The 15,873-nt window shown below is 38.5% G+C and overlaps 1 protein-coding gene across 1 annotated transcript in view; it reads right to left on the bottom strand.

Moving 5' to 3' along the window:
• The window catches only part of znf407 (zinc finger protein 407), a 494,954-nt gene that overhangs the window by 458,296 nt on the left and 20,785 nt on the right, over positions 1 to 15,873 (bottom strand). The window contains exon 3 of the mRNA XM_072570875.1: positions 3,314 to 8,778. Within this exon, the coding sequence (XP_072426976.1) occupies positions 3,314 to 8,699 (5,386 nt within the window). The 5' untranslated portion in view covers positions 8,700 to 8,778. The remainder of the gene's footprint in view (positions 1 to 3,313; positions 8,779 to 15,873) is intronic.

The following is a 15,873-nucleotide window of genomic DNA, read 5'->3' on the forward strand; positions in this document are numbered from 1 at the left end:
TGCTGGAACCATCATGTTTCATCTATAGCCTGACCAGCCAGTCGAGGTGTTACCTGACTAAGTCACAAGGTTATATACGATGATATCCTCTGAAATGTTATTATTTCAATCACCTTGTTAGTACAGGTTATGACACACCTCCAAAGCAAATGGGACTTGAACCTGGACCTCCTGACTCAGAGGTAGGGACGGTACCACTGAGTCACAAGAGTCTTTCCTTTGACTTGTATATCATTGCTTTGGCTAAATAATTGAGCATCACAAGCTTTTCTAACTGCAGATTGATTAAAATAACTATCAATTCCTAATTCATTCCACTTAATACATTTTTCCCAACTCCTCCCAAGCCCCAGTACAACTCCTCAAAATGCCTATAGCATTTATACTCATCAATCAGTTCTTTTTACATTGCAAATTATTTACCTAGAACAAAATTACGATAAAAGGTGACACTTATTGCATGCCTAACCTGACAAGCAATTTGTTTGTTAGGGATTTAACTTCATATTCACTGCCAACAAAAATGTATTTTAATAGGACTACGAAAAGCAAGGTTTAAGCCGAAAACCTTCTACTGAGTGTTTCCTGGCAGCTGCTGGTGAAATATTCATCGTTTATAAAGGCACTCAGATATATGCTTATTTAAAATGTGCATAGATTGCTAATGACTGCACATATTTTTTTCTGGCTAGCAACAAATAAGGCATTAATCTGGCAAAAAAAATCCAAGCAAAGTTCCAGATCATTGCAAACAAGGTGATTTATTTTTATTCCTTTATGGGATATTGGTTACGTCATTTACTACCCATCCCTAACTGCCCTCAAAAAGGTGGCGGTGAGCTACATTCTTGAACTACTGCAGTCCTAACGACTGCAGTAGGTTCCACCTACTAATAGGAGGAGTTCCAGGAGTTTGACCCAGTAACACTGAAGTAATGACAACAGAATTCCAATTCAAGATGCTGTATGGCATGGAACCTTCAGTTCCTAATAATCTGCTGTCCTTGTCTTTCTAGGTTTCAAAGGTCACAGGTTTGCAAAGTACTGTTATAGGTGCCTAGGTGAATTGATGCATTAGCTTGCAGATAGTACATACTGACATCACTGTGTGTTACTTGTGGCAGAGGAAGTGAATGTTGAAGGTGGTGGAGTGGATCGCAATCAGACCAGCTGCTTTGTCCTGAATATGGTCAAGCTTACTGATTGTAATTGGAACTGTATCCCTCCAGGTAAGTGAAGAATATTCCATTATACCTTCATTGGTGCCTTATAAATGATGAGCATCAATCAGATAGACAGGATGTTAGTTAATTGCCATAGAATTCCTGATCTCTGACCTGCTCTTGCAGACACAGTATTAGTCTAGCTAGCCCAATTCCATTTATGGTCTTAGTAGGCCCTCTAAAATGCTGATAATGGGGGATTCAACATTGATGATTCAATTGAACACCAAGGGGATGGTCATTACCCAGTATACATGTAGCACAAATATTGCTTATCGCTTATCAACCACAAACTGGATGTTGTCCGTGTCTGCTGCATTTGGACATGGGCTGTTTCAGTATCCATCAAACTGCTTTTTACACATCCCCGATTTTCAGTTTTCCAATACTGGCTTTCTTTCTTTCAGTTGCCAAAGCTTAATTTTCTATTGCTAATAATTTATTCTGATAGTGCCAGATCCATTGGTAAAGACTTCCAAGTTTGAAAGTCTGATTATCCACTTCAAACTATTTTCTTTTAATATTCTGCCATCATAAGCAAAACATACTGATCTTGTCAACAATGCCCACATGTAATGAAATAATTTTAAAACATGAAGAATTCTTAAAAGCTACTTTTCAGTGTAATACAAGCCAAACATCTGTTTTAATTTTTAAAAAGTAAAAGCAGGTCATGAAGAATAGCACTGAACATCAGGAAGGATGGAAAGCCTTCATAAAAAAAAAGGACCTGACCCCTTTCAAGGAGCTGAAGATTTTGAACAAAGGACAATGAAGCCTAGAGTTAAAAGATGGAGACGTTGGAAGTGCTAGTCTCCAAAGGTCACTGATAAAGCGCTGCAATATAACATCCTATGAGGGAAAAACATTTGCACAATAATTCCAAAAATTAAATCTATAAAGTTTCCATTTTCACTGTAGTATGACTATTCAGAGTTCTTTATTGTCACCCTTTTTGGTGTTTTTGAAGGATTTCCCCTGGCTTCTCGAGCCGCCAGCAATGCTCTTACCTATTCAAATACACCCACCCTGGAAGATTTAGACAAATTTACATACTGAGTGCTGGAAAAAGAATAACTTTTGGCAAAGGGTCATTTACAAGTAGTTACATTACTTTACTGATCATATTAATTTGATTGTGAATAGAATTAGTACATATAGTCAAACAGAAAAAAGGTCAACTGCATTCAGCAATATTTAACCTACTGGACATAGCCTGATTTTAAATGTATCTACTGCAAATAGAATTTACGTTTTGAATTATAGAACAAATCTTAATGGATAAAGAATGATTAGCTATCAAAACACAAGGGAAATTAAGTGCTGAGAAGCCTGCATTGATTATTTTAAATTATTGAGCTGAGAACATAAAACATCTTTGACTCTCTTCTAGATTTGGTATGCTTTTAGTGAGCTTTAGCACATTTACAAGACTTATGGACCATAATTACAAGGCAATTCAGGTAATAGACACATCAGTTATGGGTAACGTGCCTTAACTGGACAACTGCATAAAGAACTGCAACATGCTCACCACTTGAGCAGACTTATCAATAAGCATCAAATAATATTAACACTTAATCCTGGGTCTCTGAGATCTAAGACTGCTAAAAGTAACTATCAATTTAAAAATGAATGTTGTGAGAATATTCTGTGGCCTCATTCCAATTGTAAGTAGCTTCTTGAAGTCAATGTTACACATCATTCCAACATTGAGAACCTGAACAAAACTTTGTGCCCAAATAGAAAACAATGCCCAGATTTTGTACAGACCATCCTTCAGAGTAGACCCAGTGCTGTGATCAATTTTCTAGAAATCAACTATAAAAGTCAATGAACAAAAACAGAAAGTGATGGAGAAACTCAGCAGGTCTGGCAGTAGCAGCATACATAGAGAGAAAAACAGTTATCGTTTTGAGTCAATGACCCTTTGTCAGAACTTTGCCAAAAGTTCTCCAGCACTTTCTGTTTTTGTTTGTTTCAGGCCACCAAAATCTATGATTTTGCTTCTTGGGGTTCTTTGACTTTTAACAAAAATTAAGAGCTAGAGTTAAATTCGAGTCAGCAATACCAAATATATACATACATACCAGTATGTGTGCGGATATGAGCAAGAAATGCTAGTGAATTGCTGCTCTTGCAGACCTTCCCACAATACTTGCAGACATTGCCTTGATTCTCCTGTCGCTCACAGTTTATCTGTTCTGTGTCTTCCACAATGTATTTGTTCACTTCCCTCAGCATTTCCCCATGCTTCTGCTTGATGTGCACAAAGAGGTACTCCTCTAAATCGAAAGCTGTGTTGCACTTGACGCACTTGAAGGTAGCACCACCTTCTGGCAACTCTTCAATGCTTTCTTGCTCCATTCGTTGGTGGCCCATGCTGGCCAAATGCTGGTGCAAGTTACTCTCTGTATAAAATGATTTGCCACACAGGAAGCAGTGGAAATGCTTTTCCGCAGAAGGATGTTTCATGGCAATGTGAACATTCAGCCCATTTACACCATCAGCCAGGAACCCACAGTCCTCACAGCGAATACGTTTAGGATACTGAAATAAAGAGCCTTTATTCTTTCTCTTCTTCATAACTTGGGAAGTATCTGTCTTAAAGACTGCAACTGCCCATTCATCTGGCGAGACACCATCAGCTCCCTGGCTGTCTTCACTGTTATCAGTGCATTCAGACTTTTCACTCCCAAACTTGTTCTTTAATCTTACTATAGATGCATCAAACTCAAAATATTTTTGGAATCCCTTACCTTGCAAATCCAGCTTCAGGTTGTCACCAGTACTTTCAGTTATTTCTAATTCTTGACTATTCTCATTTGCACTTTTCATATCCCCAGCCTTTTCCTTTAAATCTGCTTCCCCTTTATTTTGATCATCCAAAAGATTTTCACTCCCTCCTAAATCATGTGGAGGATTGATGTCACCTTGCACAGACATCTCCTCGCTGACCGTCTCTATGTTTTGATAGTTGCTATCAATTTGTTGTACACGGTTAACATGGATATGTTCTGAATTCTTCCCAGGTTGCAAATGGCATTCATCTTGTACAGAACTGCCTTCAACATCTTTTGTGGAAGCCAAAAGTCCTTCTTCCATATTTTCTTCTTCTTCAATGTCACAGTTATTAGGGTGGTTTTGACCTGGATCGACCATTTCGTTTGGTCTGCTATCCAAACTAGAACTTATCTCTTTAGCCACTTCAGCTGGTTTAACATTCTGTTCATCTTCCCCGCTCTCACCTGCCTCAGAAAGCTGTTGAAAATCATCCTCTTCTGTCTGAGAAGCTTCAACACATAAATCAATATCATTGTTCTTCACAATAGTTTTCTGTGACGTGACAATATCTTTATAAAAACTACTTGAATCTTGCTCACTGGGTGACTGAGAAATTTGATTTTGGATCGTTTCCAACACCGCCGACTCCAATGATACAGATTTCAATTCTGCAGCATGACTTTCAGTGTCAAGAGGTGCATTCGAGCACGCAGTATTTGCTTCCAATATTCCAGAATAAGTTTCAGAGGAAATTTCTGAGTAACATACAGCCGACAGAGTTTGAATATTATCTTCCTCTTCAGCCACTTCATTTTGTAAGTATTTTACCTGATTTTCTGCCATCTTGGACACTGCTGCTGTCTCTTTAGCTGCACTGACCACTTCACTGTCTTCTACTGCTTTCTCGGTTTCAATAATATTTGACACAGACTTTTGGATGGCATCTTGAGAAGCCTTTGATATGCCCCCCTCTTCATTCCAGCTCCCTTCATCCATTTGATGTTCATTTCCTTCTTTCTGGTGTTCATTCTCTGGTGCAACAGTTAACACGGTACTGGAATCACTCCCTTTATTTGGATTTAATTTTAGGTAGGACCGACTTTTAAGTTTATGTTTCTCTGTGATCGCATGTCTCATCATTTCACGTCGTGTGACAGCATAATAAGCACACGCCATACAATAGTAGTCAAAATCTTTTGTGTGTTTACGTTTCACATGCATCTCAAGGGTAGCAAGAGAGTACGCCATAAAGCCACAGTACACACAAGTAGTAGTGTGGTTTTCTTTCCTTGGCTTTGAATTGGACGAACTACCATTTTGTCCCATATCATTTGATTCCACATCGAGAACTACAACGATCTCATTTTGATTTTCCACTTTCTGTTGAACTTGAGTTGAAGGAAAACTCTCTAAATTCACACGAGTACAGTTCTCAGTATTCCCAGACTGGTTCTTCACACCAGGGGTCTCTGGTTTCAAACCTTTGCTGCTGTTTTGAACATCTTCAACCATGGAAACTGACGCAACATCATTCCCAATCACTTGTGGATGATCCTTATCAGGAGATGTAGCAATTTTTCTGCAAAGTTTGGTCTTAGAGACATCAACCTGATTTTTGTGTTTCTTGGTGTTGCAGTGACGATCCATGTCTCCTTTGGTGACAGTGTAATAGTTACAGGTCTTGCAGAAGTAGCTATATTGATGACTGTGTTTCCGCCTTATGTGAATGTTCAGATTTGTTACACTGGAAGCCAATAGACCACAATAAAGGCAAGTTCTAGAAATATTCCCTTTAGGGCGTCCTCTTTTAACACTTCCTGTTGACTGAAGATCACTGCTTTTTTGAGCATCTTCTACATTGCCTGTATCACCTTCTGGTATTTCCCAAGTGACAACAAATTCCTCTTTGGGTTTTGATGGCTCAAGAACCTGAACATAACCTTTATCTATTTCAGTATTGACATTCCCTAAAGCCTCTGGGGTCTTCATGGTCTTTTGAATATCCCAAACACCAACAGATACTTCTTCAATACACTCCTCCACTGATGGGCCAAGACTTTGTTTCTTGGCATTCATAATGTGCCTAGTTCGTTTAATATGCTTCTCCATAGCTTCCTTGCTAATAGTATAGAGACTACACACTTTACAATAAAAGCGATACTCCTGTGCATGTCTAAGTCTTATGTGTTTCAAAAGGACTGAGGCAGATCTAGCTTTATAAAAGCAGTGTTTACACTGTAATTGGGGCCTGCTATGTGTTGATCGTTTTAGTATATTCCCTGCAACTACTCTTGTGATAGAAGGCTTTTGAGGATCTATTAAAGGGTTTGCTTTCTGTACAGTAGATTCTTCGTTTGTATCTGAAGAAGAGGAGGTTTTATTTAGCTCCAGTTCTCTCGGTTGCAGTTTTTCAGTTTGCTCAGTTGTGGTCTCTTTCTGCTGTGGGAACATGTTTCTTGCATGCTGTTCAGTACCAACATGATCCACTAGGTCATCCTCTGATACAAAGTGCACTTTGCAATGTCGACAGTAAGCAACTATTTTGTGTTTTTGGTTCATGTGATTCTTGAGAGTTTCTTCATCTGAGGTCACAAAGGTGCAGAGCCAGCAGTCAATCTTGGAGAAGTTAAGCTGATGTCTGTTGCTTTGACAATGCTTTTCAAAGTCACCTTTTGTAACACAAGCATAGCCACATGGTTGACAATGAAACACCATTTCCTTTGTGTGTCGTCTCTTGATATGCACCTCTAGGCCTTTTCGGTTCTGAAATAGATGACCACAGTACGAGCAAGTGCGGAGGGCTTTACGATCAGCAGGGCTTAGCTTTGATTCAGTATTTTCAACTTTGGAGGCTTTGGTATTTGTTGGATTGGCAGATGGGGACTCAAGAGTTTGATCCTCTGAAATACTTTCAATGTTGTTTTCAACCAATGTTAATGAATTTGGAACTTCTGATGGGGTTGATGCTCCTTCTTGATTATCACTTGAGCAACTTATTTGAAATGCATTCTCATCCTCTAGGTTTGCATCAGTCAATGTCATATCAGTACTTTTACTCTGGTTCTGAGGTTTTCCTTCAAGTTGGTTTGATTCCTGGCTAATTGGTTTACTTGTTTCTTTTACATCACCATTCTTACTTCCAGCAACACTGCCACTTTTCTGCTGTGCTTCAGGGAAAACCTCTCTCTTGAGGGGGAACTGGCCTTGACTTCGACTATTATTCTTTGTCGAAAGGTTAGCTCTTCTTTGAAGCTTTCTTGGAGACTTTCGGTTTGCCACTTCTTCCTTGCAAAGCCTGCTTCTTGTACTCTGACTGTGTTCAGAATTGACTTTGCAACGTGCACTGCGCAATCTCAAGCTGACATTACCATTTCCAGAGTGCCTTAGTCTTTGATTAACACCACGTTCTTGCAGAAGGTTACTTGGTTCTTTTATACTTCTCAAAGTTCTTCTGGGAGATGCCTTTCCAGCATGACAATCATTAAGCTCTATTTGATCATTTGCCATTGGCATTTTATTATTGTTTCCTTCTTCCATGCAGAGATTATTGCCAATTCTTGTTGACTTGTCCAAACACTCAGTGCTTTGCTTAGCATCCTTCTGGACTAAACATCTGTTCCTGGTCTTTCTCAAATTTCCGGGTCTCTTATTTAAGAGTTTTGCATTTCTTACTTTGTCTTTTGCACCACATTCACCAGAAAGACCCTTTTTGGAAAGCAAATGTATGTACCCACCCCTAGCAGCGAGGTTCTTGCGGCGAAGATGAGTCTTCCCACGACAGTGGGTTTTCAGCATGTTTTCATCGTAACATTGATAACCACACAGATCACAACTTAGTCTTTCTTTCTGGAAGTGTTTGTGCTTGAGATGAGCTTGCAACAAGGCTGCACTCTCTGCCTTGAATTTGCACTGAGGACAAATGTGTGCCTTGGATCGTTTGGAATGATTCTCCTTAATGTGTTTGTCTAAGTCATACCGTGAAGGCAATAAGTGGCCACATAGCCTGCAGTTAAATCCTTCCTTCGTAATTGTATCTTGACTTGTGCTTATAGCTTGCTTTTTATGGCGAACTGAAGATATGTGCTTTTTGTAACTCTCCTTGGATGGGCTAGTAACATTACAAATATTACAAACGAAACAGTTTTCATTGAAATGACACTGGTTTACATTAGATTTTAGTGAAGTGTCATTTTTCCATATATGTTTATAAGAAGGGGATAGTGAAGTTGCTTCAACTTTGATCTTCTTACTTCTATGCTGACAGTTTCCAGTTTGCCCTTCAAACTGCACATTGTCCATCACAATATCATTTTCTACATGCTTGGTTTTTGAGCTTGCTGGCTCTCCCTCACAGGTTAAAGCTGAACCTTTAGCAGTCTCAATACTCCCACTGTCTTGAGTTTGTTCTAAAGTGTCTAGCTTCTGTTTTTTGGCCGGAGGGACCTCCCCACAGGGGGCCTTACCACCCTTAGGTCTGCCATGGGTCACCTTTCCTTCCAGGGTAGCATTTGCATTCAGGTCCTTGGCAATCTCTGGCTGTGGGTTTGCTTTGCGTCTGCAACGTCGGATCAAACCAGTGTGTGTATTTTGTCCAAGTGCAGATTTTGCTCTGGTTTTCCCAATTTTTTCTTCATTGGCTGGCAACTCAAATAAATTGCATTCAGAGTCTATGGATTCTTCACTTACATCCATTGTTGCAGTTTATGATCAAGGTATTTCATGTCATTGACAAGGCAGCATCAGTACAACAGATCCCTTTATTCTCTTTGACCTTAAAGATGACAGAAAAAAAAAGACTATTATAATTCAAAGTGATTCAATGAAGAAAAATAACAATGTACAGGTTACCCTAACAATGAGAAAAAATTGAAATAGTAAATTTAAGAGGAAGTCCCTTTATAAATGTGATGGAGGCATTTTAAAGTAACGAAGCATCACCTTCTCTCAGTAATCTTTATCATTACTCTACTCCTCCATTTGAGATATGCAGAAAAAAATGCTTTGAATCTTTATTATACCATATAATATTGGACACCACACTCAAAAGAAAAATATTAATGCATTTTGGTAGGAAATGACAATAAATGGGCTTCAGTGTGTATCCTTTTGCTCATATGTGTCTTCACATATAGTGCAATAGTGTATAATTATTGCAAAGTATATAATTGTTAAATTCTGAAGTAAAAAATTATAGGTTGTCAAAAAATTCAAAAAGGGAATCCAACAACAGAAGAGAAAGGAGCTGGTTACTCCCTGGCTACCTATACGATATTTATTCTTGTGAGCCCAACTGCAATGAGAATGTCCAGTATAGCGCACCCTTACAATTTGACCTAGCCTATGCTATTACAAAAAGGAGGAAAAAGACTGCTCAATAAGCACCATGTGTGATGTCACTCCATTTTACCTTTCACCAGTTACAGTATACAAAGTGATTGTGTAATCACCTGAATATTTCCTTCCTGGCCTTTAACTTCTCTATTTTATAATCTCCTCCAATCCCATAAACTCTTCAAGATAGCTGCACTCCTTTAACTCCAGTCTCTTTAGCATTCCTGATTTTAATGGTTCCAGCATTATTGGCCATGTTTTAAAATGCCTCAGCCCTGGAATTCTTTTCTAAACTTTGCTACCTGTTGAAAACCTACATCTTTAACCAAACTTTCACTCAACTACCCTGTTATCATCTTCCTTGGCTAGATATTATGTTTTGGTTTGCAACCTCTGTAAAATGCCTTGTTGTATATTATAACACTAAAGGCATCATACAGTGTAAACACAAATTGGTGATGTTTATTTATTTAATTATGCTGTCTGAAGACAAATGAAACTGATACTAATTAATTTAATCCCCTCCCACCCCCACCCCCACCCAGTGGCAACACATAGAAAGTAAACATCAGGTCTAAAGGTAAGGTCCATGATGGTCTTTGATTTTTCCATAGGCCACTTGGCATAATGGCATTATTTAAATGTCAACACCTGCATTGTACTTCCATTTAATACTCAAATACAAAGAAGAAATATGTTTCTTACATGCGGCAGCATATACTTACTTCTAACACTACAAAGGTTTCATGTTTTCCAGTTATGTGACTAAATATGTACTTTACATTGCTTTCAGAACATGACAGTAAGAAAAATTATATATTAAGGAATTGTTGATGTCCCCTCTACAATCTCATAAAAAGCACTTTATGATTGTCACAGTTGGATTGGTGAGCTATGAGGGAAGGAAATATAATCAACGATGTTGGCATGATTAAGTTGCAACAAATCAACATCAATTTTCTCATAGAAGAACTCCACAATGCAAAAAGCTTAAAAATGAATGGACTCTATGATTGCTGTTCATCATTCACTTTGACAAGCTTTTAACAATTTTAAATTATCACCAGTAGTTAACAATATTTTAAAGAAAAAATGTATTTAATAAATGGATTCATCAAATAAAGCAAGTTGGATAAGCAGAGAAAGCAGACATCAATCAATGTAAAAGCTTATATTTGCATGAATAAAAAGAGATGCAAGAGTACTGCTGAATGTTTCCTTTATGATGCTGTCTCAAAAGCTCATAGTTGAAAGGAACACTAAAGTATCATTTCAAAGGGAAGTAAGATATCATTGCCAATCTTATAATTTCAAGACTAAATATGTTGCCAATTATACCAACAATATTAACTGGTAACTTTTTTAATAGAAAAATTCAGAACATATTTATAATCAACAAGTGGTTGACATATTGACAGAAATAATGTGTGGTTGTATTTCCCAAACACAAGAAAAATTGGGCCTTCTGGGTTCTAGGTCAACAACTATCTCACAAACAACATGACTAATGCAGATTATAGGATTACTTAATCTCTCTGCTGTTCAAGAATGCTTGCCTTGTACGTGTTAGCTGCTGCTGTACATTACAATATTGACCACATTTCAAAAGTGCTGCTTTGGCTACAAAGCTCCATGGCACATCCTGAGTCTTGATAAGTGCCATGTAAATGCATGGACTTTTTTGATCAAATCTATTCAACCTGTGACAAATAAGAGAACATTGCTGAGCAATCTTTTTCCAGATTTCTTGGGAAATACTGTCTGCGATTTAAAATTTAATAAAAACTTTAAGAGAACCTTTTTAAAAAAATACACACAGCCACTTGTAATGTTAATGTTTTCCATGTCATTGTGATGATAGGGGGAGGAAAGAAAAGAGTAGCTGAGACCGAGGCTTGTATTGGTTAAAAAGGAATATTCTTGAATGAAAAGTAAGGGTAGGCAACTTTGATTCTACAGAAGGCCTTGCTGTTATATCCCTGTCACAAAAAAAAGTTGTGGAAAGCTATACCAGACCAATTACATGAGTCAGAAGTGTTTTGCTCAAAAGCAGGTAACTCTTTTCAGAGATCTAGCACTCTGGTACTGAGAAATAAAATGCTAAAATGAGTGTTCATAAATTTAAAAATTTCATAATGGTTAATTTGGATAAGAGGCACCATTCAATTTGCACTTCCAAAAGAAGTTTATTAGTTTGTGGACACAAAACTCTAAATAAGCAGAAAAAAACTTGCAGTTTTGTAGTGCCATTCTTGACTGCCAATACCTCAAAGCAGTTTAAAGTCAATGAAGTACTATTTTAACTGTAGTCACTGTTGCAACGTAGGGAATATGGCAGTCAGTGTTTGCACAGCAAGCTCGGGTAAACAGTAATGTGATATCAACCAGATCAGCTGTTTCGTGATGTTGATTAAATGATAAATATTGGTCAGGACAACAGGAAGAACTCCCGTGCCCTTCAAAATAGATCCAATGGCAGTTGTATATCCATCTGCTGTAGCCTCGAGTTTAACATCTCATCCCAAAGACAGCATTTCAGACAGTGCAGCAGTCCAAAACAGAAACTAAGACTGTGAGATGTCCTGGATGGGACTTGAACTCAGATCACTTTAACTCAGATATGGGAGTGCCATCAACTGATCCATTGTTAATATAATCTGAAGTGTATTAGTCTCACTGCTACTTCTTCCCCCACAGCCTTGAATTTTCTTAAGTGCACATTTATTAGGTTTTTGAAAGTGAGGAGCGCATTTATATTCGCTGTCCTTTCACTGTTATGTTAAAAATAAATATCAAGCTTTCTGTTTTGGGAGATAATGTAAATGCAAGCATGTTTGAAATTATGTCTCATTCAAAGAATTTCTTAACCATCCTGTCCCACCAATGTTACAGTGAGCATGAACTATCTATTAAACAATGATTTTAGTTGTACAGATTCACACCGATATTGAACAATTGTCCAAAATCAAATCCAACAAACCTGACCAATGCTATAACTCAAATGTGTGTCTGAAAACGGAGGTCATCTTTTTCAGATTCTGGCATATCAGATATCTCAGGCTCTGGAGCTGAGAAACAAAACATTATAATCAGCCTAAGTTTAAACGCTTCAGTACGGTTAAAGAGGACGAGAGAGCCCATCCTGTTTACATTTCCTGAGAAGTTCAAGTTTCACTATCACAATAAAAATGGAAAATGAATGGAGTGCTAAGGACAAACTAAGGTTTCAATCGTCCAAAAAAAACAACGGATAAAGAGAAACGTCTGGAGTAACAAAATCACCAGAATTTGCTGGTCGATTTCTGCCACTCTACCACCTCATGCTCAGTCTCCCGTTCCTCTCAAGAACCTGTTGGATGTGTATGTTAAATGATCATTAAAACAAACTGCAGGAAATTAAGGCCGGCATTTAACATTAATGATGGGGAAAATGTTTGTATAACGCCAATCGAATTCAGACCCAGAAACTGAATTTAAATTGCTGTGTCTCTTTCTGATATGTACTAATTTCTTAGAGATGCAAAATATTACATTAATATTCCTATGTAATTTCCATATCTCTGAATTCAATCTTCCTTCTCCATTTTTTTTTTCTTTTCCTCGCCTCTCTCCACTAAACCTGACGATTAAGGGACAGACTGTCCCGTCATTCGTCGGCGAAGGTGCCAAATGTTCCCTTGCCTACTGTTTATCAGCTCAAATTTCCTGAAAGTTGAAGCGCAAAAATGTTCGGGGCTGGGGTGGGAAGAAAGACGGGCTAACTTGACTTTCGCAAGGTTCCAGCTATTACATTTGAATATATAAAAATCACTTTTTTAAAAAGAATTGCATCTGGCACAAGTTCCTTCATCTGCAAAACATGTGCACTCCCCCTTATTGGTAACATTTCAGGCAGTATTTACCGTTGATTTTTTTTATTCCTGAGTTATAGAGACTCTGCCCACTTGGTGGGGCTGTGAAGCAACTTTCAGAGCTCTCACAATCATTAAAATCTGTTCTGGCCATCGACTTGGGAGTTCTGCGGGCAATTTAAAAGGTTTTGCACAACAGCTTTCCCATAAGCATTACAGTTACGTGCTCCCAGTGACTCTATCCCATCACACGCTGTTGGTAACATCATTATTACTATGAAACCTATCAGTGACACCCCAGGTGACAGAGAGAGTGAGGGGATATGACCTGCTCAGCACTTAGGGACACGTGCCGCAGTCTGTGCATAGGCATCTAAGATTCCCAGTTCCCATTTCGGGAAGGAGAAAAAAAATCTGGCTTCAGTCCTAACATGAATATAGCACTGAAGCAAGTCTGCTGGATCTCTGTAAGAGCAATTCACTTAATCCTACTGCCCAATGTTTTGGCTATAGCTCTGCAAATCTTCATCTTGACATTATAATTAAATTATCCTTTGAAAGCCAGGCTCTTAGGCAAGCAATCCACTCATTTTGTCAAATGTTTTCTCCCTCCGGATTGCTATTGCCTCTTTTCCCAATTTGCGCATCTAAGTTCTCGATCCTTTCAAGGATAGGACATTTCTTCCTCTCAACTCTGACTAGTTTGTTCATGATTTGGAGATGCCGGTGTTGGACTGGGGTGTACAAAGTTAAAAATCACACAACACCAGGCTATAGTCCAACAGGTTTATTTGGAAGCACTAGCTTTCCGAGCTCCTCTCTTTCTCACACCACCTGATTCTTAGTTCGTTCATGATTTTGAATACCTCGATCAAAGCTCCTGTGAGCTTTCTCAAACAAGTACAGCCCCAGCTTCTCCCATCAACATCCATATAACTCCAGTTCCTCATAGCTGGAGCCATTCTTGTAAATCAGGTGAAATAATTTCTAAAAGGTTAATGTAAAATACATTTAAAGAAACCTGTATTGATGGACAGATGACTTTTGAACACCGTTTCTATTTCTTCCTGTCAGATAGTAGGCAGTTTTTTTCTCCATTACAACAGTGATTATATTTCAAAAGCTCTTTTTGCCTGTAAAATTCTTTGAGATTGTAAAGACTTGACTGAAATTCAACATCAATTTTGAAATGCAACAAGGCAAACACACAAATATATTTTTAAAAAACTGAATCCTTTACAGACAAATTTCCATATTGATATCCACAGATTGACAAATTCCAGGGACATTTTCATGACACTGACAACTTAAACCAGTTACATGAAAACTTTATAGGCAATGTGTATCAGAAAAGGCAAAGCTAACAGGTGGGAAACAAATGCAATGTGGCTTCTGTGTGATTATATGTGTGTACGCAGTGAATATGTCAGGACCACAGAATAACACATTTAACTATGAGCAATTTATAATCCCAGACAACCTAAATCGCCCTTCACTGGACATGAAATGTTGTGTGTTTTCTCTCTGCAAATGCTGCCAGATCTGCTGAGTTTCTCCTGCAATTTCTGTTTCCATTTCCGGTTTCCAGCCCATCCACAGTTCTTGATTTTATTTGTCAACCTAAGCTTATTAAGATATTACACTAATTCAAGATTTAGCAGAGACAGGTAACAGCATTGTCAGAGAGTCAGAGGGATGAACAGCATGGAAACAGATCCTTCGGTCCAACTCATCCATGCCAACCAACTTTTCTAACCTCATCTAGACCCATTTGCCAACACTTGGCCCAAATCCCTCTCAACACTTCCTAATCATATACCCATCCAGATGCCTTTTAAATGCTGTAATTGTACCAGCCTCCACCACTTCCTCTGGCAGCTCATTCCATACACACACCACCTTCTACGTGAAAAAGTTGCACCTTAGGTCCCTTTTATATCTTTCTCCTCCCACCCAAAATCTATGCCCCCTAGTTTTGGGCTCCCCCATTCCAGGGAAAAGACCTTGTCTATTTACCCTATCCATGCCACTCATGATTTTATAAACATTTATAAGGTCACCCCTTAGCCTCTGATGCTGCAGGGAAAAAACTCCTCGTCTATTCAACCTCTTCCCCTAGCTCAAATCCTCTACATCCTTATAAATCTTTTCTGAACCTTTTCAAGTTGCACAACATCCTTCCAATAGGAGGGAGACCAGAATTATACACAATATTCCAAAAGTGGCTGAACCAATGTCCTGTACAGCCACATGACCTCCCAACTCCTATACTCAATACTAATAAAGGAAAACATACCACATGTCGTCTTCACTATCCTATCTACCTGTGACTCCGCTTTCAACGTACTAGAAGCTTGCACTCCAAGGCTCCTTGTTCAGCAACACTCCCTAGGACCTTATCATTGCACGTACAAGTCCTGCCCTGATTTGCCTTTCCAAAATGCAGCACTTCACATCTAAACTAAACTCCATCTGCCACTTCTCAGCCTACTAGCCCATCTAATTATGATCCCATTGTAATTGGAGGTAACCTTCTTCGCTGTCCACTACACCTTTAATTTTAGTGTCATCTGCAAACTTACTAACTATACGTTCTACGTTCACATCCAAATCATTTATATAAATAACAAAAAGCAGTGGACCCAGCATCGATCATTGTGGCATATCACTGGTCACAGGCCTCC

Source organism: Chiloscyllium punctatum, chromosome 5 (assembly GCF_047496795.1).
Source record: "Chiloscyllium punctatum isolate Juve2018m chromosome 5, sChiPun1.3, whole genome shotgun sequence".
NCBI lineage: Eukaryota > Metazoa > Chordata > Chondrichthyes > Orectolobiformes > Hemiscylliidae > Chiloscyllium > Chiloscyllium punctatum.